General features: G+C 46.3%; 1 protein-coding gene across 1 annotated transcript; it reads left to right on the top strand.

Moving 5' to 3' along the window:
* Positions 1 to 8,915: 8,915 nt before the first annotated feature.
* LOC104661155 (zinc finger protein 627-like) lies at positions 8,916 to 23,805 on the top strand. The gene is made up of 5 exons (XM_010361719.2): positions 8,916 to 9,036; positions 9,296 to 9,510; positions 18,286 to 18,412; positions 21,689 to 21,749; positions 22,653 to 23,805. The coding sequence occupies exons 1-5, from the start codon at positions 8,916 to 8,918 to the stop codon at positions 23,803 to 23,805; spliced, it is 1,677 nt and encodes a 558-aa protein (XP_010360021.2).
* Positions 23,806 to 24,301: the final 496 nt, after the last annotated feature.

Below are 24,301 nucleotides of genomic sequence, written 5' to 3'. Positions count from 1 at the left end.
GGGTTCACAGCAGGCTTGCAGACTGCATCCTTTGGACAATAGGTGCTAGATTTCTCAAGTAGATAACTTCAAGGAGCCGGGTGCCAGGGAGTGATGTCCCTCAGCAAACCTTTTGGTGGCAGGGCAGTGTGAGCTTGCCCACATCCTGCATTCATGATAAACAGTTTGCTATTTGATCATATATACTCCAGTGGAATGCTGAGTTGGTCATGTCCTGCGGGCCTTCGGCTCCCTGCATATCCCCCTTTTTGTTTATGTATTAATTGAAAGAATGTAAGGTCAGGCTGGGCAGCTCTCATCCAATTGGCGGTCCATCCGATTTTACAGAAAACAGCATTAGAACTGTGTCATGATTCTGTTAGGCCTTCTCTCTGTGTTTGCACTCAGACCCAGCTGGCTCATGGCTCGTACTGAAGGGACCAGGCCCATGATTGGCCACCGTGGGTTCCTCCAGTCTCCTGTTCCATGGTCACACACACCTTGAGGGCACCCACACGGTTTGTCCATCTCCTGTAGAAACACAAGCATACCCTCTTCCCCACGTCAATAAATCCACTGGACTTCTCCATTATCCTTCTTCTGGGGATTTCCATAACACTTTTGGAAGAACTTTCCTCTTTTCCTCTAACACTTGCCAATGTCTTTCTGCTGGAGTCTTACCTTCCGTACCAAGAGTCAGAAAATTTAAAGTAAATAAGACTAAATGTAGTTTTGATTGAGATGGTAGTTGGCCTCCTATACCCCCTTTTTGTTTTTTTCAACATGCGTTGTAATGTTTGATGTGCCTGCTCTATAATGCCTTGTTCTCTAGGATTATAAGGAATTTCTGTTTTATGGGTTATAGCCCAAAGCTGTAAGAAATTTTGAAAAGCATGACTAGTATAAGCAGGTCCATCGTTTTTAATTGTTTAGGTATTCCCATATGAGCAAATGATGACAGACAATGTCACCGTACATGACCAGCTGTGTCACCTGTTTGGCATGTAGCATGCAGCATATGAGAATAAGTGAAATAAATTAAGCAGTTCTGGGTCTAGTGTACTTTTAGCTGTAGCAGTTTCTATGCGACTGGCTACATTTACAACATAAGCTGAATCACAGACAATGTTGACAGGATCTGAAGCTGCGAGCTGTAAAACCTGAATGACTGCAGTTAGCTCTGAGTGTTGAGCTGAAACCCCAGAGGTCATTATTGTTTTAGGACCTTTTTGGAATAACAAATACTGGAGAATTCCAGGAGCTGACTTTTCTACATGTCCTGCTCTTTTACCAACAGATGAAGTTGATCTAGCTTCTTTTGTGTTAGGGGCCACTGATCCACCCACACAGGTTGGTCACTGAGCCATTCTAATGGTAAGGCAGTGGACGAAGGAGAAATATCAAATATCAATGACCCCTGTCAGAAGTCCTAACGCTTTTCTATCTGTTTTTCCAGTTACTGATATTGGGTTAGGATTTCATTGTAGAAATTTCCCTAAACCTTTTTCACTCTGATATCCCATGTTCTTCAACATTTTAAATCCTGGGTTATCAAAGTTTTCATTTGTAAGTCTCCTATCCCATGCTGTAAGTCTCAACCCCATAAATTGATGGCTATATTTGCAACAGAAGGCTGCAAAGTCCAGCGCGAGCTGAAGGTTGTAAAAGTTCTTTAATAAATAAACAGAGTAACCTGATAGGCTGGGCGTGGTGGCTCATGCCTGTAATCCCAGCACTTTGGGAGGCCGAGGAGGGCAGATCACGAGGTCAGGAGATCGAGACCATCCTGGCTAACATGGTGAAACCCCTGTCTCTACTAAAAATACAAAAAATTAGGTATGGTGGTGGGTGCCTGTAGTCCCAGCTACTCGGGTGGCTGAGGCAGGAGAATGGTGTAAACCCAGGAGATGGAGCTTGCAGTGATCCCAGTTCGCACCACTGCACTCCAGCCTGGGCGACAGAGCAAGACTCTGTCTTAAATAAATAAAAAATAAATAAACAAACAGGGTAACCTTAGCTCTTTGAGTGCTAGTAAACTCACATTGAGTGATTGAATTATGTGGTCTCTACTAGCCTGCTGCTTTTCCATGTTTACTAGACCCATCAGTAAACAGTGTTAAAGCATTAGGTATGGGGGAGTGCAATACCGCTTCGAATTGCCTTTTACTTAAAGGAATCCTGATGATATCAGGGTCATAACTTAGCATTTGACTGCATTAATCATTAAGATTGCTAGCTGAAATAAATAATACCTTTTTTTTTTTTTTTTTTTTTTTTTTTTTTTTTGAGAGGGAATCTGGCTCTGTCTCCCAGGCTGGAGTGCAGTGGCTGGATCTCAGCTCACTGCAAGCTCCGCCTCCCAGGTTCACGCCATTCTCCTGCCTCAGCCTCCGGAGTAGCTGGGACTACAGGCGCCCGCCACCTCGCCCGGCTAGTTTTTTGTATTTTTAGTAGAGACGGGGTTTCACCGTGTTAGCCAGGATGGTCTCGATATCCTCAACTCGTGATCCGCCCGTCTCGGCCTCCCAAAGTGCTGGGATTACAGGCTTGAGCCACCGCGCCCGGCCAAATAATACGTTTAAAAAGAAAATCTGAATGCATCTCTAGAAGCAGAGACTTAAATGATATACTTTAACCATATGCTTAAAACCACAGGTGGAACAGCTTAAATCTTGTAATTGAGTTTTCGGGCTGACCAAGTTTATGGACTTTAATCTGGCAGTCTTGAAAACGGTGACTCACTGGCTGGGGAACTCAATTTAGGACTCTTAGCAAGTATACATCACAGATTATCTGTAATCAGTGGGTTAAGACAGTCATTCATGTTTTCACTACACTTACAACTTTTCTTCACTTTCTGAGAAGGACATAACATTTTTACCTTCTAACTTAACAAATATCATTTAATTAGGTTTAAAGTTCTCCTCTAAAGGGTAATGTGTGGTTTTACATGACTAGCTTTTAATTACTCATTAACTCCTGCGCCCTCCAATCTCTTTCCCTTCAGAGGTTACTGTTTTACTTAAATTGAATTTGGAAAACTACCGTCAGGGGTCGGAGAGAGGTAACAGTGGCCATTATTAGAAAAGAGGTTTTTCAAATTCTTACTTAAATCTTAGCAGACAATCATAGTCTGGGACGTACGTAACACAGGAAATTTTGCTACAGGCTGCCCACAGACCAGAGGGCGGCGGTGCAGGTCCTGGGCGGCAGCCGCATTGTACTTGGGTAGGCTTTGCACTGTCTGAGCGGCTCCCTCCCTCCTTTGCCCGGGGCGATGCTGCCTGCCTGGGCGGACCTTGTCCGGCTTGGTCGCCAGGAGCTTTTCTGCCGCTGAGTCTTTTCTTCCGCCCACCTCCTGCTTGGCTGCGCTGTTTCGCTTCTAATGCGTTTTTTCTTATCTTTTGATAATCGGCTTGCCTTGCCGATTTTGCATTACTGAGCAGGTTAAGAGCTCTCCTAAGGCTGCCTGCTTAAGACAGGGACTGATAGCTGTAGCGTATTCTCTGTCCTTTTTTCCTATCTATTGGAAGAGGAGGCTTAGGTAAGACCTCTGTTTCCTCTTTGTTATTTTGGCCCAGTGATATTGGGGCTGAGGGAAGAGAAGGTGATAAGGCAGGTGACATTTTCTCCCCCTTCCTTTTTTTGGTCTCTTCTGTGTGTAACTGAGCCAGGGCTGCCCTAATTAAAGCCCATAACATTAAGGATTTTACTGGGACCTGATGACTTTGCACCTGATGTTGTTTAAGATTTCTCCCCACTTGTTCCCAGAGTTCTAAGTCTAGCGTTCCTTCTTCCGGGAACCATGGGCTTTGTACTCCGTTACTGACCACACTAGTTTTTAATTCCTTCCACAACTTAAATTCTAGTGGGGTGTGTTCATGAATAAACTGCTGTGGATTATTTGAATCGGTCCTTACGGAAATAGGAAAAGCACAAGGTCCTAAGGGCGTCCTTGGCGCGATCTCCGCTCACTGCAAGCTATGGCAGCACAGAGTACAATTCTTTGTATTGGGGTCTCTATTTCTGCCACCAAAGGAGGCGGTACAGATGTTTCTGCAATTGGAGGAGGCGATATAGGCCAATTTTTATCCTCCCTCACCTGGTTTTTATTTTCCATTGGAGCTGTGGGTGGGACAACAGATTCTTTGAGATATTTAGACCCAGCCTGCTGTCCCGCAGAATAATAAGGAGATAATGGCAGAAGTACAGTATGAACTAAACTCCAAGCGGAGAAAACTGAAAAATCAACTTTAAAACCTTTTTGATGAGCCTGTTTTAACCCTTCTCCTGCTGTGTCCTAATTTTCCACTTCAAGAGTGCCTGCCTGTGGAAACCATGGATAACCATTCGTGGCTTCTGCGGGAGGTTAGTTAGTGCCTGAGAATTAACCTGAGCTCCAGACTGTCTCAACAGAACTTTAAACAAGTGCACATAATGTTTGTTTTCAGTAGACAGATTCTTCCCCTTGTTACCCTGATTCGGAAAACTTCCCGTTCCCAGTACTTTTTTTTTTGTTTTGTTTTGTTTTGTTTTTTTGAGACAGAGTCTCGCTCTGTCGCCCAGGCTGGAGTGCAGTGCCACGATCTCAGCTCACTGCAAGCTCTGCCTCCCGGGTTCACGCCATTCTCCTGCCTCAGCCTCCGGAGCAGATGGGACTACAGGCGCCCGCCTTTTTTTTTTTTTTTTTTTTTTTTTAAGACGCAGTCTAGGCAGGGCGCGGTGGTTCACATCTGTAATCCCAGCACTTTGGGAGGCCGAGGCGGGCGGATCACGAGGTCAGGATATCGAGACCACGGTGAAACTCCATCTCTACTAAAAAAAATACAAAAAAGTAGCCGGGCACGGTGGCGGGCACCTGTAGTCCCAGCTACTCGGGAGGCTGAGGCAGGAGAATGGCGTGAACCCGGGAGGCAGAGCTTGCAGTGAGCCGAGATCGCGTCACAGCACTCCAGCCTGGGCGACACAGCAAGACTCTGTCTCAAAAAAAAAAAAAAAAAAAAAAGACGGAGTCTCGCTTTGTCGCCAGGCTGGAATGCTGTGGCCATGATCTCGGCTCACTTCAACATCCGCCTCCAGGGTTGAAGTGATTCTCCTGCCTCAGCCTCCTGAGTAGCTGGGATTACAGGCACGTGCCACCACACCCAGCCAACTTTTGTATTTTTAGCAGTGATGGGGTTTCACCATGTTGGCCAAGATGGCCTCCATCTCTTGACCTCGTGATCCACCTGCCTCGGCCTACCAAATGCTGGCGTTACAGGCATGAGCCACCGTGCCCGGCCTATCCTAGCATTTTTGGAGAGGGAGGTGGGAAGATTGCTGGAGGCCAAGACTTCAAGTTCACCGTGGGCAACATGGTGAAGAAGAAATTATTGTGTAGAGAAGAAATTTTAAAAAATTTATTCAATTAATGGTATTTTAATGTCATTCTATCAATTGATATTAGGTAATTATTAGGTGTGACTGATATTCTGGTTGTTTATAAAATTACCTCAAATTCTGAGGTATGAAAACTGTCAGGGCCAGGTGTGGTGGTTCACACCTGCAATCCCAGCACTTTGGGAGGCTGAGGTGGGATCACCTGAGGTTGGGAGTTTGAGACCAGCCTGGCCAACACGGTGAAATCCCATCTCCACTAAAGATACAAAAAATTAACCCAGCATGGTGGCACGCGCCTGTAATCCCAGCTACTGGGGAGGCTGAGGCAGGAGAATCGCTTGAACTTGGGAGGCGGAGGTTGCAGTGAGCTGATATCGTGCCACTGCACAACAGCCTGGGGAACAAGAGTGAGACTCTGTCTCAAAAAAAAAAAAAGAAAAGAAAAGAAAACTGCCTTTTATTTATTTTTAATTTTTTGTATCTTTATTTTTGAGACAGGGTCTCACTCTGTTACCCAGGCTGGAGTGCAGTGGCTCAATCACTCCTCACTGCAACCCCAAGTAATTCTGGGCTCAAGTGATTCTCCTGCCTCAATCACCCTAGTAGCTGGGACCACAGGCACGTGCCACTATGCCTGGCTATTATTTAACTTAATTATTTTGGGGGGAGGGGAATGGAGTCTTGTACTGTCACCTAGGCTGGAGTGCAGAGGCGCGATCTTGGCTCACTGCAACCTCTGCCTCCTGGGTTCAAGCGATTCTCCTGCCTCAGCCTCCCAAGTAGCTAGAATAGCAAACGGTCACCACCATGCCTGGCTAAGTTTTGTTTTGTATTTTTAGTAGAGATGGGGTTTCACCATGTTGGCCAGACTGGTCTCTAACTGCTGACTTCAGGTATCCACCCACCTCAACCACCCAAAGTGGTGGGATTATAGGCATGTGTCACCGCACCTGGCCCCACCCGTGTTTTTAACTGAAATTTTCATACTCATACACGTAACTCCACGTTCTCCTCTATTCACAGGCCCTGGTAATCTCTATTCTACTTTATCCCTTTATGAATTTGACTGTTCTAGACACCTCATGTAAGTGAAAGCATACGATATTTATTCTTGTGTCTCTGGCTTATTTAACTTAGCATAATGTTTTCAAGTTGCATGCATGTGTTGACATGTGTCGTGTCAGTAATTCATTGCTTTCTTGTGCCTGAATATATTCTATTGTAGGAATAAACCACACTTTGCACATCCTTTTTTTTTTTTTTTGAGACGGAATTTTGCTCTGTTGCCCAGACTGGAGTGCAGTGGTGTGATCTCGGCTCACTGCAAGCTCCGCCTCCCAGGTTCACGCCATTCTCCTGACTCAGCCTCCCGAGTAGCTGGGACTACAGGTGCCCACCACCACATCCAGCTAATTTTTTGTATTTTTAGTAGAAACGGGGTTTCACCATGTTAGTCAGGATGGTCTCAATCTCCTGACCTCGTGATCCACCCACCTTGCCCTCCCAAAGTGCTGGGATTACAGGCCTGAGCCACCACACCAGGCCTCATCCATTTGTATGTTGATAAACATGTGGGTTTTTTCCACAATAATATTTTGGCTCTTATGACTAAGGCTCCTATGAAATTGGTGTACATGTGTCTCTGTGTGTTGTGCTTTTGATCTCTTTTTTTTTTTGAAACGGAGTCTGTCGCCCGGGCTGGAGTGCAGTGGCTGGATCTCAGCTCACTGCAAGCTCCACCTCCTGGGTTCACGCCATTCTCCTGCCTCAGCCTCCCGAGTAGCTGGGACTACAGGCGCCCGCCACCTCACCCTGCTGGTTTTTTGTATTTTTTTAGTAGAGACGGAGTTTCACCGGGTTAGCCAGGATGGTCTCGATCTCCTGACCTCGTGATCCGCCCGCCTCGGCCTCCCAAAGTACTGGGATTACAGGCTTGAGCCACCGCGCCCGGCCAGATCTTTTAGGATATATAGCTAGGAGTTGAATAGCTGGGTCACAGGGGAATTCTAAGTTCACCTTTTTTTTAGGTACAGCCATACTGTTTTACACAGTGGCTGCATTTACATTCTCTACAGCAATGCACAAGGATTCCCATTTCTCTATGTCCTCATCCACACTTATTACAATTTTTTTTTTTTTTTTTGCGACAGAGTCTCACTCTGTCTCCCACGCTGGAGTGCAGTGGCACAATCACAGCACACTGCAGCCTTGACTTGCCTAGCTCAAGTGATCATCCCACCTCAGCTCCTCAGATAACTGGAACTATAGGTGCTCAGATGGGACTACAGGTCTGACCCCTGCTTTCCATCATGGCCTGAACTAGATTTCTAGATTTTCAGGTTTACTTTGGGATGCCCTTTGCCTAGAGGGGAATCCTTCAGTTTAGGAGAGAGGGGTGGCCTTTACATTTTATTTTTGGTTTACACATAGAATAGTTGGAGTGGGACGTGATTTGATATATGTAGAAAATCTGTCAAAGTCAGAGACCCATTGGATTACCTTATGGAGAAAAGGTTTATGAATTTGACAATTTATGTCAGTCAGTACCTTAAACTGACTCCAGGTGAGTTTCCTGCTGGTGAAAACGAAGGTCTGGGGCTGGGCGCGGTGGCCTCATCTCTACAAAAACATAAACTTAGCCAGGCATGATGGCGGCTGCCTATAGTCCCAGCTACTTGGGAGACTGAGGCGGGAGAATTCCTTGAACCCGGGAGATGGAGGTTGCAGTGAGCGGAGATCACGCTATTGCACTCTAGTCTGGGTGACAGAGTGAGACTCCGTCTCAAAAAAAAAAAAAAAAAAGGAAAAGAAAAGAAAATGAAGGTCTGGAAGGAGAGAGAGAGTGTTGCCACACTATGCAGAGGGGACAGGAAGGCATGTTGGGAGCCTAGAGTTAAATCCTTCGGGGTTCTGGCCTCATCACCAGGTTGTGATCGGCTCTGGGGCTCTATTTCAGCAATCAGAATCTGGCTCCCAAGTTAAGAATCTGTTTAACCTCCTGAATAGGGGGTTTCCTGCTGAACTGTAGCTGAAACACTGCTTCTCTGAGCTAGTTCATATTTTTGCTTTTCTTCTGTTTTGATTCCTTTATAGAATATTGCTGCCATATAATTCCAGTTTTTCCACACATTTAACAATTTTATTCCATTGTTGCCGTGTTTTTATTTTCTTGGTGAAAACGAGTAGACTCCTGGGAGCGGTGGCTCAGGCCTGTAATCCCAGCACTTTGGGAGGCCGAGGGGGGCGGATCACGAGGTCAGGAGATTGAGACCATTCTGGCCAACATGGTGAAACCCCGTCTCTACTAAAAATACAAAAATTAGCTGGGTGTGGTGGTGCGTGCCTGTAATCCCAGCTACTTAGGAGGCTGAGGCACGAGAATCTCTTGAACTCAGGAGGCGGAGGTTGCAGTGAGCCGAGATCGCGCCACTGCACTCCAGCCTGGCGGCAGAGAGAGACTATGTAAAAAAAAAAAAAAAAAAAAAAAAAAAAAAAAAAAAAAAAAAAAAAAAAAAAAGACTGAGAAATCAGAAATTAGGTGGGAGAAAGGCTTGGCCATGCAGCCAGCAGCCTCATCCCAAATTCGTGATCCCTGGAGGACATCAGATCCCCTCTCCTACTGCAATGTGGCCTCGGCTCCCCTCCTGCTCAGAGGCCAGGGGATGACTTCACTGGACAGTGAGTCTGGAATTCCCTGCACACAGTGTGACCCCCAGTCCAGGAGGAAGAAGCAGGAAGGGCTCGCAGACTACTGGCAGGGAATTCTTCTTAAATGCAAATATTCCCTGGGAGGGGTCGGGTCACTGCCCAGGGAGCAACACCCCCACCCCGCCCGCCCGCCCGCCTCCCCGCCCGGTGCCAAGGGCTGTGTCTGGAACCAGTTCATCTGGCTCCACTCAGCACTGGGAGATCACTTCTTCTGTCACTCCTTATTAAGGGGGCGGGACCTGGAGCACTATCCAATCAGAGCCGCCGGGCGGGGCCGTGAGAACTGTCAATCAGGCGCCTAGTCGGCTGGAGGATGCGAGCTTGAAAAAAGCCCGCGGCGTCTTCTCTGCCTGCTGCGCTTGGCTCTCTGCTCGGTCGCGCTGGGAGCTGTACTGGCAGCGGGAGGTAGAGTTAGGAACGGGACACCGCGAAAGCCGGGAAATGGTGAGTGTCCGAGGCTGGGGTTCCCGAGACGGGGTACGGCTGGTTGTAACCGGCCGGAACCGGCTGTGGCGGGACCCAGACCTCGCCGCCGTTGTCTCTGGGGTCTGAGGACCCGAGTGTCCTGGCGCAGCTCGGTCCTCGGTCCCCTCGGCGTCAGTGTGGGTCTGGGCCTGCAGCCGGGACCCTGGGCGTCCTGTCCGGTCCCAGCGCGGCAACTGCGGCCCCGGCTCCGGAGCCCTCTTCTGGGCAGCTCCGCGTCCGCAGCCCCGCGTCTCCCCAGATTGTGCGGGGACGCGGGAGGGTCATGGGGGGAATCCGCCTCGGGTGGTGTGGGGTTCGTGTGGAAGGAGCAGCGGTCTGTGGGGTCCCCAGTTCCTCCTTTGTCTCCAAGCAGCTCGGGTTTTTACTGAGATATCCAGATATATAAGAAGCAGGGTCTCAAATCTGCAACTGTGATTCCCTGGCCTAGCGTCTCCTAGGGCTGCCAGCAAATCCCTGGATTTCCAGATCCCGCTCCGCGTTTTAGAGCTGGCCTCCTCTCTTCAGTTCACCACAACAATGTCAACTCTTCGTCCCCCAGGCTTTGTTTCAAACACAGCCGTATATATATACTGTGTGTGTATATGTGTGTGTGTGTGTGTGTGTGTGTATATATATATATATATATATATTTTTTTTTTTTTTTTTCGAGACGGAGTCCCGCTCCGTCGCCAAGGCTGGAGTGCAGTGGCACAGGCACAATCTCGGCTCACTGAAACCCCCGCCTCCCGGGTTCAAGCGATTTTCCAGTCTCAGCCTCCCAAGTAGCTGCGATTACAGGCGCCCGCCACCACGGGCGGCTAGTTTATGTATTTTTAGTAGAGAAGGGCTTTCACCGTGTTGGCCAGGCTGGTCTCAAACTCCTAACCTCAGGTGATCCACCCTCCTCAGACTCCCAAAGTGCTGGGATGACAGGCATGAGCCACTGCAACCGGCCTCACACGTTATATATATATGTGTGTGTGTGTGTGTGTGTGTGTGTATTTTGTTTTTGGTGGAGACGGAGTCCCACTCTGTTGCCCAGGCTGGAGTGCAGTGGCATAATGTTGGCTCACTGCAGTCTCTGCCTCGCAGACTCATTCTCCTGCCTCAGCCTTCCGAGTAGCCGGGACTACAGGCGCGTGCCACCATGCCCGGCTAATTTTTCTATTTTAGTAGAAACGGGGTTTCACCATGTTGGCAGGCTGGGCTCGAACTCCTGATCTCAGGTGATCCGCCCGTCTAGGCCTCCCAAAGTGCTGGGATTACAGGTGTGAGTCATGGTGCCTGGCCACACACAATAGTTTAATGGGCTTTTATTTTATTTTATTTTTTTAAGAGGGCAAAATGTGGCTCTTTTTGTAAAGATTTGTTTTGTGTTTGTGAACATTTCACATTTGAGGAAGTCGAGAAAAACCACCTGACACTCTGCTGTAAACAGTCTTTATGCCTCTCCTCCTTTTATCTACCCGAGGCACGGACACCTTCTGAGAATGTCTTTGGGTTGAGGTTTATCTTCGGAAACTTTACAGGGCATGTGTCCTCAACTCACCCTCCATCTTATCCTGGTCCTGGGTTTCGGAACTGCCTGGGGCTGACCGAAGATGCCCACAGCTGCCACGTTTCTTGGAGGGTGGGTCACTCCTCCCAGAGGACAACCTGAGGCTTGGAGTTGGGGCTTCCCAGGAGAGGAGCTGGGTGCCCTGGGGTGGGAGGAGTTGTCTGGTATTCCCCTCCCTAAAAAGCTAATCCTGGGCCAGGAACCATCTCTCACGCCTGTAATCCCACCACTTTGGGAAGCCGAGGCGGGTGGATCTTTTGAGTCCAGGAGTTCGAGACCAACCTAGGCAACATGGCGAAACCCTGTCTCCACTAAAAATACCAAAAAAACCTAGCTGGGCATGCATGGTGGTGCGTGCCTCTAGTCCCACCTCCTGGGGAGGCTGAGGTGGGAGGATCACCTGAGCCAGGGAGGTCAAAGCGGCAGTCAGCCATGATCGCACTACTGCACTCCGGCCTGGGCAACTGGAGTGAGACCCAGTCTCAAAAAAAAAAAAAAAAAAAGCTCTAATCCCCTAGGACACTCAGCTTTTCTTCCCCAACCCTAGATACCATTCCTTGGGGACACTTGGCTCATCAGCCAATTGGATGGTGGTATTGAGGGGACAGGACAGAAATGATTCCTGTTTTCCGGATGCTCCCAGAATAGTGAAGGGAGAAAACTATTCCTAAAAACAGGAAAACCCGGCCGGGCGCGGTGGCTCAAGCCTGTAATCCCAGCACTTTGGGAGGCCGAGACGGGCGGATCACGAGGTCAGGAGATCAAGACCATCCTGGCTAACACTGTGAAACCCCGTCTCTACTAAAAAATACAAAAAACTAGCCGGGCGAGGTGGCGGGTGCCTGTAGTCCCAGCTACTCGGGAGGCTGAGGCAGGAGAATGGCGTGAACCCGGGAGGCGGAGCTTGCAGTGAGCTGAGATCCGGCCACTGCACTCCAGCCCGGGCGACATAGTGAGACTCCGTCTCAAAAAAAAAAAAAAAAAAAAAAAAAACAGGAAAACCCTCCCCGCTGAGATGGTGCAAGAACATGAAAAGCAAAATGCACTTTAGGAACACAGGGGACACACACAGTGTGTCTTCTCCTGGGAGGGTGGTCACTGAGCACTTCAGTGAGCAGGATGGGGATGGCGGGATATCGCTGGTGACAGGATGATACGATGTGACACTGGAGTCAGACTTGTCTGTGTTCTCGGTCCTTACTGTCTCTCTTTGGGCTCGTCATCTTACAAAGACTGGCTCACCTATTTCAGCTTCAGATTAATTCTCTACTTTCTGGAAGCTTTTCAACTATCTTTCAGTTGTCAATTTCTAGTTTAAATCTAATATGATTTGATTGCATACTTTATAGCATTTCTATTCAATTTGTTAAGGCATATTTTATGCTTCCAGTGTAGTTTACTTTGGTGAATATTTCATGTGAGCTTGAGAGGAGTGTGTACTCTGCTGGTGTTGAATGAAGGATTCTATAAATACATATCAATTAAATGCAGTCGATTAATTGATACAGTTTGGCTGTGTCCCCACCCAAATCTCATTTTGAACTGTAGTTCCCATAATCCCCACCTGTTGTGGAAGGGACCTGGTGGAGATAATTAAATTATGGGGGTGGTTTTCCCCATCCTGTTCTGGTGACAGTGAGTTGTTTCTCACGAGATCTGATGGTTTTGTAAGGGGCTTCCTTCTTCGCTGGGCACTGGTTCTTCTCCTTCCTGCCACCATGTGAAGAAGGATGTGTTTGCTTCCCCTTCCACCATGATTATAAGTTTCCTAAAGCATGTCTTTATTAGCTGCATGAGAATGGACTAATACATTATTGATGCTGTTGAGTTTAGCTATATCATTAGTGATTTTTTTTTGCTGTATTGACCTATTATTTATTGATAGAGGTGAACTGTTGGCTTCCAACTATAATTTTGGATTTGTATATTTTGTCTTACAGTTTTATGTTTTTGTCTTGTATCTTGATGTTATATTGTGTGGGCATAGATATAGATAATAAAGATTGTAATACCTTACATCTTTATTTTATTTTTTTCTTTTTGAGACAGATCCCTATCTGTCTGCCAGGCTGGAGTGCAGTGGCACAATCACAGCTCACTGCAGCTTCAACCTCCCAGTGCCCAGGCTCAAGTGATCCTCCAGCCTCAGCCTCCTGAGTAGCTGGTACTACATGCGTGCACCATGATGCCTAGCTAATTTTTGTATTTTTTTTTTTGTTTGTTTGTAGAGACAAGGCTTCGCTGTGTTGCCCAGGCTGGCCTCAAGCTCCTGGACTCAAGCAGTCTGCTCACCTTGGCCTCCCAAAGTGCTGGGATTATAGGTGTGAGCCACTGCGCCTGCTCCTGTTATGTCTTCTTGCAGGATTGACCTCTTCACTGTTACAAAATCTCTTTTACAAGACAATTATGGCCGGGCGTGGTAGCTCACACCTGTAATCCCAGCACTTTGGGAGGCCAAGGCAGGTGGATCACCTGAGGTCAGGAGATCGAGACCAGCCTGGCCAACATGGCGAAACCCCATCTCTACTAAAAATACAGAAAATAGCCAAGCGTGGTGGCAGGTGCCTGTAATCTCAGATACCTGGGAGGCTCAGGCAGGAGAATCGCTTGAACCCAGGAGGCAGAGGTTGCAGTGAGCCGAGACTGCGCCATTGCACTCCAGCCTGGGCAACAGAGTGAGACTCCATCTCAAAAAAAAAAAAAGAAAAAAAAGCAAGCCCAAGGAAATTATGAGGAAAATTTCTTGCCATTTTCCTTGATCTAAAATGTGATTTGTCTGAATTTTATAAAACTATTGCACATTTCTTTTGATTAGTGTTAGAATGGCTATTTTTTTTTTAAGAATGGCTTATCTTTTTACATACCCTTTTATTTAATCTATTCATATCTTTTTGTTTGAGATGATTTTGTTGTACACATTACTGAGACTTGTTTAATCTACTGTGTCAATCTCTGTCTCTTTTTTGTGTATATAAATAACAGACATTTAAGTGGTAATTGATGTAATTGTATTAATATATATATGTTCTCTGTTTGTTGTACTTGGTTTTTTTTTCCTTCTTTCTTTCTTTCTTTTTTTTTTTTTTGAGACGGAGTTTCGCTCTTGTTGTCCAGGCTGGAGTGCATTGGTGTGATCTCAGCTCACTGCAACCTCTGCCTCCCACGTTCAAGTGATTCTCCTGCCTCATCCTCCCGAGTAACTGGGATTTCAGGCATGCGCCACCACACCCAGCTACTTTTGTATTTTTTAGTAGAGACGAAGTTTCTCCATGTTGGTTAGGCTGGTCACAAACTCCCGACCTCAGGTGATCCGTCCACCTCGACTTTCCAAAGTGGTGGGATTACAGGTGTGCGCCCACTGCGCCTGGCCTTGTTTTCTATTTTTAAAACTTTCTCTTTTTCTACCTTCTGTAGTTTTTGCTTGCTTGTTTGTTTTTTTGAGATAGAGTCTCGCTGTGTTGCCCAGGCTGGAGTGTAGTGGCATGATCTCATCTCACTGCAACCTTCGCCTCCTCCTGGGTTCAAACCATTCTCATGCCTCAGTCTCCCGAGTAGCTGGTATTACAGGCATGCACCACCATGCCCAGCTAATTTTTTGTGTATTTATTTATTGGAGACAGAGTTTTGCCCTGTTGCCCAGGCTGGAGTACAGTGGCATGATATCGGCTCACCACAACCTCCGCCTCCCGGGTTCAAGTGATTTTCCTGCCTCAGCCTCCCAAGTAGCTGGGATTACAGGCATGTGCCACCATGCCCAGCTAATTTTGTATTTTTAGTTGAGATGGGTTTCTCCATGTTGGTCAGTCTGGTCTCGAACTCCTGACCTCAGGTAATCCACCTGCCTCAGCCTCCCAAAGTGCTGGGATTACAGGTGTGAGCCACTGTGCCCGGTAGTAACTTTTTCAAAGTATGTTTACAGAGACTTACACCCTGTCCTCTGTAGTCCATGAAGCCTCTGTTCCTTTAACTTGTGTTCATCTAGTGTTTCTTTTTTTTTTTTTTTTTGAGACGGAGTCTCGCTCTGTCGCCCAAGCTGGAGTGTAGTGGCCGGATCTCAGCTCACTGCAAGCTCCGCCTTCCGGGTTTACGCCATTCTCCTGCCTCAGCCTCCCGAGTAGCTGGGACTACAGGCACCCGCCACCTCGCCCGGCTAGATTTTTGTATTTTTTTAGTAGAGACGGGGTTTCACCGGGTTAGCCAGGATGGTCTTGATCTCCTGACCTCGTGATCCTCCCGTCTCGGCCTCCCAAAGTGCTGGGATTACAGGCTTGAGCCACTGCGCCCGGCCCATTTAGTGTTTTGAGAGAGAGGTTTCCTGAATGCTAGGAGCTAAAATAAAACAGACCCGGCCAGGTGTGGTGGCTCACGCCTGTAATCCCAGTGCTTTGGGAGGACAAGATGGGTGGATCACCTGAGGTCAGGAGTTCGAGGCCAGCCTGGCCAACATGGTGAAACCCTGTCTCTACTAAAAGTACAAAAATTAGCCGGGCATTGTGGTGGGACCCTGTAATCCCAGCTACTGGGGAAACTGAGGCCAGAGAATTGCTTGAACCTGGCAGGCGGAGGTTGTGGTGAGCCGAGATCGTACCACTGCACTCTAGCCTGGGCAGCAAGAGCAGAACTTCGTCTCAAAAACACAAACAAACAAACAAACAAAAATAAAAGAGACCCAAACCTGACCGCTTCCAGGCTTTGTGGATGGCTTTCTCTTGCAGCATTCCTTGAACACTCAGACAGACTGTGTTTTTTTTTTTTTGAGATGGAGTCTTGCTCTGTGGCCAGGGCTGGAGTGCAGTGGCCGGATCTCAGCTCACTGCAAGCTCCGCCTCCTGGGTTTACACCATTCTCCTGCCTCAGCCTCCCGAGTAGCTGGGACTACAGGCGCCCGCCACCTCACCCGGCTAGTTTTTTGTATTTTTAGTAGAGATGGGGTTTCACCGTGTTAGCCAGGATGGTCTCGATCTGCTGACCTCGTGATCCGCCTGTCTCGGCGTCCCAAAGTGCTGGGATTACAGGCTTGAGCCACCGCAACTGGCCGGTGTGTTGAATATTATAGTTTCAAAATCCTTCATGTATGTTAGGTAAGCTGTCACTTTCTGGTTTAGAAGATTTTTAGCGTTTTTAGACATTTGTTACCTCCATTCGTTTTGTTTAAGTAGCTTTTATTGACTACTAAGAGGTCTGTTTTAATGATTTAGGGAATGTTATAAATATTCATGAGAGACGACACCTTGGTGACATGAAGTTCTTTTTTTTTTTTTTTTTTTTTGAGGTGGAGTCTTGCCCTTGTTGCCCAGGTTGGAGTGCAATGGCGCGGTCTCAGCTCACTGCAACCTTTGCCTCCCAAGTTTGAACGATTCTCCTGCCTCAGCCTCCTGAGTAGCTGGGATTACAGGCACCTGCCATCAGGCTCGGCAAATTTTTGTATTTGTAGTAGAGACGGGGTTTCACCATGTTGTCCAGGCTGGTCTCAAACTCCTGGCCTGGTGATCTGCCCGCCTCAGCCTCCCAAAGTGCTGGGATTACAGGTGTGTGAGCCACTGCGCCCGGCTGACATGCAGTTCTTTAGAAGAACGTGTACAATTTTTCCATCTTTCATTCTCCTTTGATGTTACCTAATAAAATATTTAAATATTTCCTTTAGGATGATGAAATACATTTCATTGACCTTATGTTACACTTCATCAAATTTAGTTTACAGTAAACCAGTTGCCAGCTTCCAGATGTTCTCTTATTGTAATCACATAGAATGGGCTAAATCCCCCAAGTAACAAGTGTTGATAGAACATGTGAAATGTTACGTACCGAGGTCTCTCATTAGACGCTTAGTGCCCAGAGTGTTTTTTCATGGCCATCTTAGTCTGTTTTATGTTAGTTAGAATAGACTACCTGAAATTGGGTTATATACAAGAAATGATATTTGTTTCATACAATTCTGGAGTTTGGGACATCTAAGGGCACGGTGGCGCATCTGGTGAAAGCCTTCTTGCTGATGGGGACTCTTCACCATCTGAGGTAATGGAGGGAGGGTATTCCTAGGGGAGGGGGTGATTGTACTAGCTTAGGGGTCTCTTCCTCTTCTTCTGAGGCCACCAGTCTTACTCCCAGGATATCTCAATAACTCATTAACCCTTTCATCCATCAATGAATGAACCCATTCATGAGGCAGAGCCCTCATGACACAGTCAGCTCTTCAAGGCCCTACTTTGCAATACCGACACCTCGGGGATGAAGCTTCAGTGTGAGTTTTGGAGGGGACAAACATTGAAACCTAGCAGTGGCCGATCAGGTGTGCCTCTCTCTGCTGATTATGTCACAAAATTTCAAACTCCCAGAAGCAAGATGGAAATTAAACAAATACCATTTTATTTATTTATTTACTTATTTAGATATTTTTCAATTTAATTTGAGACAGGGTCTCGCTCTGTCACCCAGAATGGAGTTCACTGTCACACTCATAGCTCACTGCAGCCTCAACGTCCTGGACTCAAGCAATCCTCCCAGCTCAGCTTCCCTAGTAGCTGGGACTATAGGCGTGTGCCATTATGCCCGGATAATTTTTGTATGTTTTGTAGAGATGGGGTTTCACCATGTTGCTCAGGCTTGTCTTGAACTCCTGAGCTCAAGCAGTCCACTCATCTCAGCCTCCCAAAGTACTGGCATTACAGGCGTGAGCCACTATGCCCAGTGGCAAATATTACATTGTTTGAATAAATAGTTTAGGCACACAGCTCCTTTTCTTTGTTAGGTTGGTGCAACTCTCCTTAAATCTAGCTCCGAGATACCATCATAGTCCAACTTGCTAAATATAAACATGCGTAGGGATCTGTTGTCTCAGAACTGCTAATATTGGTCTCTTGCAGACAACACATACTAGGACTTTGTCATGAGAGTTAGTATAGACCCACTAGACAGAAAGACACTAGAGGTGATCCGGGCAGCGTATCTCACTCCCTGAAATCACGAATGAGAGGCTTGTCCATATTGGCTGTTACTTTACTGAATATGTTTCAATTCTAGCATCAGAATTGCTGCGCTGGAGAAAGTGAGTGTAGACAGAGGATAAAAGTCTGATGACCAAGTCATTGAATAAATGTTTGGAGTCTATAGCATTGTGTGAACTTCCTCTAAAGTGAGTGTAGATTCCTAGTGCTGTCAGTCTGAGCCTTCCTCCTCTGCCATGTGGGATGTTTCAGGACTCAATGATCTTTGAGGATGTGGCTGTGAACTTCACCCAGGAGGAGTGGGCTTTGCTGGATCCTTCACAGAAGAATCTCTACAGAGATGTGATGCGGGAAATCATCAGGAACCTAATGTCTGTAGGTAAGGATGACAGCATTTCTTCACTTAGTCAATTACAGAACAAGTATTTCTTGGTCATCGACAATGCTCAATGATTTGGAACATGGTAGGGAATACAGTAGACTGGCTAGGTGCAGTGGCTGACGCCTGCAATCTTAGCACTTTGGGAGGCCAAGGTGAGCGGATCACTTGAGGTCAGGAGTTCGAGACCAGCCTGGCCAACATTATGAAACCCTGTCTCTACTAAAAATACAAAAATTAACCATGCGTGGTAGTGTATGCCTGTAGTCTCAGCTACTCAGGAGGCTGAGGTGGGAGAACTACTTGAACCTGGTCGGCAGAGGTTGCAGTGAGCCAAGATTGTGCCACTGCACTCCAGTCTGGGCCACAGAGCAAGACTCCATCTGGAAAAAAAAAATACAGTAGACCCTTGAACAAAGTGGGTGTCAGAGACTCTTAACCTCTGCACAGCTGATGATCTGGGATCTGGTTTTAACTTTTGACTTTATAAAAAGTTAAATGTTGGCCGGATGCGGTGGCTCACACCTGTAATCCCAGCACTTTGGGAGGCCGAGGCAGGCGGATCCCTTGAGGTCAAGAGTTCGAGACCAGCCTGGCCAACATGGTGAAACCCCATCTCTATCTCTACTAAAAATACAAAAAAATTAGCTGAGCATGGTGTCAGACGCCTGTAATCCCAGCTACTCAGGAGGCCGAGACAGGAGAATTGCTTCAGCCTGGGAGGTGGAGGTTGCAGTGAGCTGAGATCATGCCACTGCACTCCAGCCTGGGCAATGAGAGTGAAACTCTGTCTCAAATTTTAAAAAAAGCTAAACGTTAATAGCCTATTGTTGACTGGAAGCTTTATCAATAACATAACCAGTCAATTAATACATATTTTGTGTGTTGGTGTGTAAGTGTATATGAGGACAGTGTCTCACTTTGTTACTCAGGCTGGAGTGTAGGGACATGGTCATAGCTCACTACAACTTAGAACTCCTGGGGTTAAGCAATCCTCCTGCCTCAGACTCTTGAGTAGCTAGGATTGCAGGCAAGTACCACCATGCTGGGCTGATTTTTAAATGATTTTTTGTGGAGATGGGGGTCTTGCTGTGTTGCCCAGGCTGGTCTCAAACTCAGCCTCAAGCAGTGTTGCGGGAACTCAGGGACCCTGAATGGAGGGACAGGCTGAAGCTGCGGCAGAAGAACATAAATTGTGAAGATTTCATGGACATTTATTAGTTCCCCAAATTAATACTTTTATAATTTCTTTTTTTTTTTTTTTTTTTTTTGAGACAGAGTCTCGCTCTGTCGCATGGGCTGGAGTGCAGTGGCCAGATCTCAGCTCACTGCAAGCTCCGCCTCCCAGGTTTACGCCATTCTCCTGCCTCAGCCTCCCGAGTAGCTGGGACTACAGGCGCCCGCCACTTCGCCTGGCTAGTTTTTTGTATTTTTTAGTAGAGACGGGGTTTCACCATGTTAGCCAGGATGGTCTCGATCTCCTGACCTCGTGATTCGCCCGTCTCGGCCACCCAAAGTGCTGGGATTACAGGCTTGAGCCACCGCTCGGCCAACAATACATTTGTAATTTCTTATGCCTGTCTTTACTGCAATCTCTGAACATAAATTGTGAAGATTTCATGGACACTTATCACTTCCCCAATCAATGCCCTTGTGATTTCCTATGCCTGTTTTTAATCTCTTGATCCTGTCATCTTCATAAGCTGAGGAGGATGTATGTCATCTCAGGACCCTGTGATGATTGCATTAACTGCACAAATCGTTTGTAGAGCATGTGAACTATATGAAATCTGGGCACCTTGAAAAAAGGAACAGGATAACAGCAATGTTAAGGGAACAAGGGAGATGGCCTTGGACTCTTGACTACCAGTGAGCCGGACGGAACAGAGCCATATTTCTCTTCTTTCAAAAGCAAATAGGAGAAATATCCCTGAATTCTTTTTCTCAGGAACATCGCTGAGAAAGAGAATGCGCCCTGAGGGTAGGTCTATAAACAGCCCCCTTGGAGGTGGCTGTTGCTTAGGGTCGAAGCTGAAGGGATAAAATAAGCCCCAGTCTCCTGTAGTGCTCCCAGGCTTATTAGGACAAGGAAATTCCTGTCTAATAAATTTTGGTCAGACAGGCTGTCTGCTCTCAAACCCTGTCTCCTGATAAGATGTTATCAATGACAATGCCTGCCGAAACTTCATTAGCAATTTTAATTTCACCCCATCCTGTGGTCCTGTGATCTCACCCTGCCTCCACTTGCTTTGTGATATTCTATTACCTTGTGAAGCATGTGATCTCTGTGACCCACACCCTATTGGTACAATCCCTCCCCTTTTGAAAATCGCTGATAAAAACTTGCTGGTTTTATAGCTCGGAGAGCATCACAGAACCTGCTGACATGTGATGTCTCCCCCGGACACCCAGCTTTAAAATTTCTCTCTTTTGTACTCTTTCCCTTAATTTCTCAGACCAGCCAAGATGCTTAGGGAAATAGAAAAGAACCCACGTTAACTATCAGGGGTGCATTCCCCCAATAAAGCAGTCCTCCTACCTCATCCCTAAGTGCTGGGATTATAGGTATAAACCACCATGCCTGGTCTGTTTGGTCTATTATATGTGGTATTCTTACAATAAAGTAAGCTAGAGAAAAGAAATGTTATAAAGAAAATCATGGCCGGGTGCAGTGGCTCAAGCCTGTAATCCCAGCACTTTGGGAGGCCGAGGCGGGTGGATCACGAGGTCAGGAGATCGAGACCATCCTGGCTAACATGGTGAAACCCCGTCTCTACTAAAAAATAGAAAAAACTAGCTGGGCGAGGTGGCGGGTGCCTGTAGTCCCAGCTACTCAGGAGGCTGAGGCAGGAGAATGTCGTAAACCCGGGAGGCGGAGCTTGCAGTGAGCTGAGATCCGGCCACTGCACTCCAGCCTGGGGGACAGAGTGAGACTCCGTCTCAAAAAAAAAGAAAAAAAAAAAAAAGAAAGTCATAAGGAATTGAAAACATATTGACTGCTGATTAAGTGGATCATCCTAAAGGAATCCTTTCCATTGTTTTCACATTGAGTAGCCTGAAGAGGAGAGGTTGGTCTTGTTCTCTCAGAGGTAGCAGAGGTTGAGAAAAGTTTGCATATGAGGAGACCTGTGCCATTCAAGCCCATTTTGTTCAAGGGTCAATAATACTTTGGTGAATAAGTCAGGCATGGCCATAGTGTCCCATGAACATAGAATCTAAAAATGTTTCTATAGTTTTGTAATCACTTACCATGACTTTTATGGCTCTACATTTTAGGAATAAAATGGGAAGACCGGAATTTTGAAGATCAGTACAAAAATTCTGGGAGAAATCCAAGGTAATTTGCACTTACAACATGAAGCTGTATCCCTTGAGATAATGTTAGAATGATAGGAAATTATGTTTATTTACTTATGTATTCATTTATTTGAGACAGGGCTTACTCTGTCACAGAGGTTAGAGTGCAGTGGCATGATCATAGCTCACTGCAGCCTTGAACCCCCGGACTCAAGTCATCCTCCTTTCTTGGCCTCCCAGAATGCTAGGATTACAGGCATGAGCCACTGTGCCAATGGAAATTTAAAGAACAAGCAAACACAGTGAAGCAGCCCAGCTTCAAATTTGTTAATTTTTAGAATGTTTTCTCCAAAAATATATACATAAATGTGACATAGACATTCATTGTTTGCAAAATAGTTACCTTGGAAACAGTATTAAGAAACCCCATAGTGGCCAGATGTGGTGGCTCATGCTTGTAATCCCAGTACTTTGGAAGTCTGAATGGGAAGATTGCTTGAGCCCAGGAGTTTAAGACTGCACGGGCAATGCAGTGAGAATTCATCGCTACAAGAAATAAAAAATTAGCCAAGCGTGGTGGCGCATGCCTGTAGGCCCAGCTACTTGGGAGGCTGAGGTGGAAGGGTTGCCTGATCCTGGAAGGTGGAGGCTGCAGCAAACTGTGGTCATACCACTGCATTCCAGCCTGGGCAACAGAGTGAGACCCTGTTTCAGGAAAAAAAGAAAAAGAAAAAAGAGAAAGGAAACCACCTAGTAACATCACTGTTTTGATAATAGCTATAATAGAGCCCCTTTGCAGAGAATTCAGTCCACTCACTGTCAGACAATTCAGACAGGGCATAAAGCCTACATTTCTCATGATAATTTAAAATATGCAAATCAAATGCTTGCTAATGTAAAATTATCAACAAATCCTTTGTAATGTGCTTCTTATTTTTTATAGAAATCATATGGCAGAGAGACTCTGTGAATGTAAAGATGGTCAATATGGAGAAACTTTCAGCCTGATTCCAGATGGTATAATGAACAAGAAGACTCTTCCTGGGGTAAAACCATGTGAAAACAATGTGTGTGGAGAAGGCAACATGGATCATTCATCTCTGAATTGCTACATCAGAGCTGACACTGGACACAAACCATATGAGTGTCAGGAACATGGAGAGAAGCCACATAAATGGAAGCAGTGTGTAAAAACCTTCAGCTGCCTCCCTTCCTTCCAAACACATGAAAAGCCTGACAGTGGAGAGAAACCCTATGATTGCAAGGAATGGGAAAAAACCTTCGTTTGTCTCCAAACTGTTCAAAGATACAGGGTAATGCACAGTGGAGATGGACCTTATAAATGTAAGTTTTGTGGGAAAGGCTTTGATAATCTCAGTTTATATCTCACACATGAAAGATCTCATACTGGACAGAAGCCATATGAATGTAATGAATGTGGGAAAGCCTTTGGTCTTCCCAGCTCCTTTCATAGACATGAAAGAACACACACCGGGGAGAAACCATATGAATGTAAGCAATGTGGGAAAGCCTTTCGTTGTTCTAGTTCCATTAAAAAACATGAAAGAATCCACTCTGGAGAGAAGCCCTATGAATGCAAGCAATGTGGGAAAGCCTTCGCTTCTTCCAGTTCCTTTCAATACCATGAAAGGACTCACACTGGAGAGAAACCCTATGAATGTAAGCAATGTGGGAAAGCCTTTAATTGTTCTAGTTCCATTAGAAAACATGCAAGAATTCACACTGGAGAGAAACCCTATATGTGTAAACAATGTGGTAAAGCTTTTAGATTTCCCAGTTCTATTAAAAATCATAAAAAGACTCACACTGGAGAGAAACCCTATGAATGTCAGGAATGTGGGAAAGCCTTCAGATATTCCAGTTCACTTCGAGTACATAAAAGAATTCACACTGGAGAGAAGCCATATGAATGTGAGGACTGTGGGAAAGCCTTCAGTCATCCCACGACCTTTCACAGGCATAAAATTACCCACACTGCAGAGAAACCTTATGAATGTCAGGCATGTGGGAAAGCCTTCCGTTATCCCGTTGCTTTTTGTAGACATAAAATTACCCATGCTGCGGAGAAACTTTGAGTGTAAGGAATGTGGGAAGGCCTTCTGTTATCACAGTTCCCTTCAAAGACATGAAAGGACTCACAGCAGAGAAAAGTTGTATGGATATAAAAATGTAAAGCCAGCGGGGTGTGGTGGCTGACGCCTGTAATCCCAGCACTTTGGGAGGCCAAGGCGGGTGGATCATGAGGTCAAGAGATTGAGACCATCACGGCCAACATGGTAAAACCCCACCTCTACTAAAAATAAAAAAATTAGCTGGGTGTGGTGGCACACACCTGTAGTCCCAGCTACTTGGGAGGCTGAGGCAGGAGAATTGCTTGAACCTGGGAGGTGGAGGCTGCAGTGAGCCGAGATCGTGCCACTGCACTCCAGCCAGGTGATAGAGCGAGACTCTGTCTCAAAAAAAAAAAAAAAAAAAGGTAAAGCCTTCCACCATTCCAGTATGTTCCGAAACCATGAAAGAACTCACACTTGATAAAAACAATGATGTTAGGAACATGGGAAGCCTTTCCTT

The sequence above is a fragment of the Rhinopithecus roxellana genome, chromosome 8, assembly GCF_007565055.1.
Source record: "Rhinopithecus roxellana isolate Shanxi Qingling chromosome 8, ASM756505v1, whole genome shotgun sequence".
NCBI lineage: Eukaryota > Metazoa > Chordata > Mammalia > Primates > Cercopithecidae > Rhinopithecus > Rhinopithecus roxellana.
Note: the sequence above shows the minus strand (reverse complement) of the source record. Positions and strands in the feature narration are given on the sequence as shown.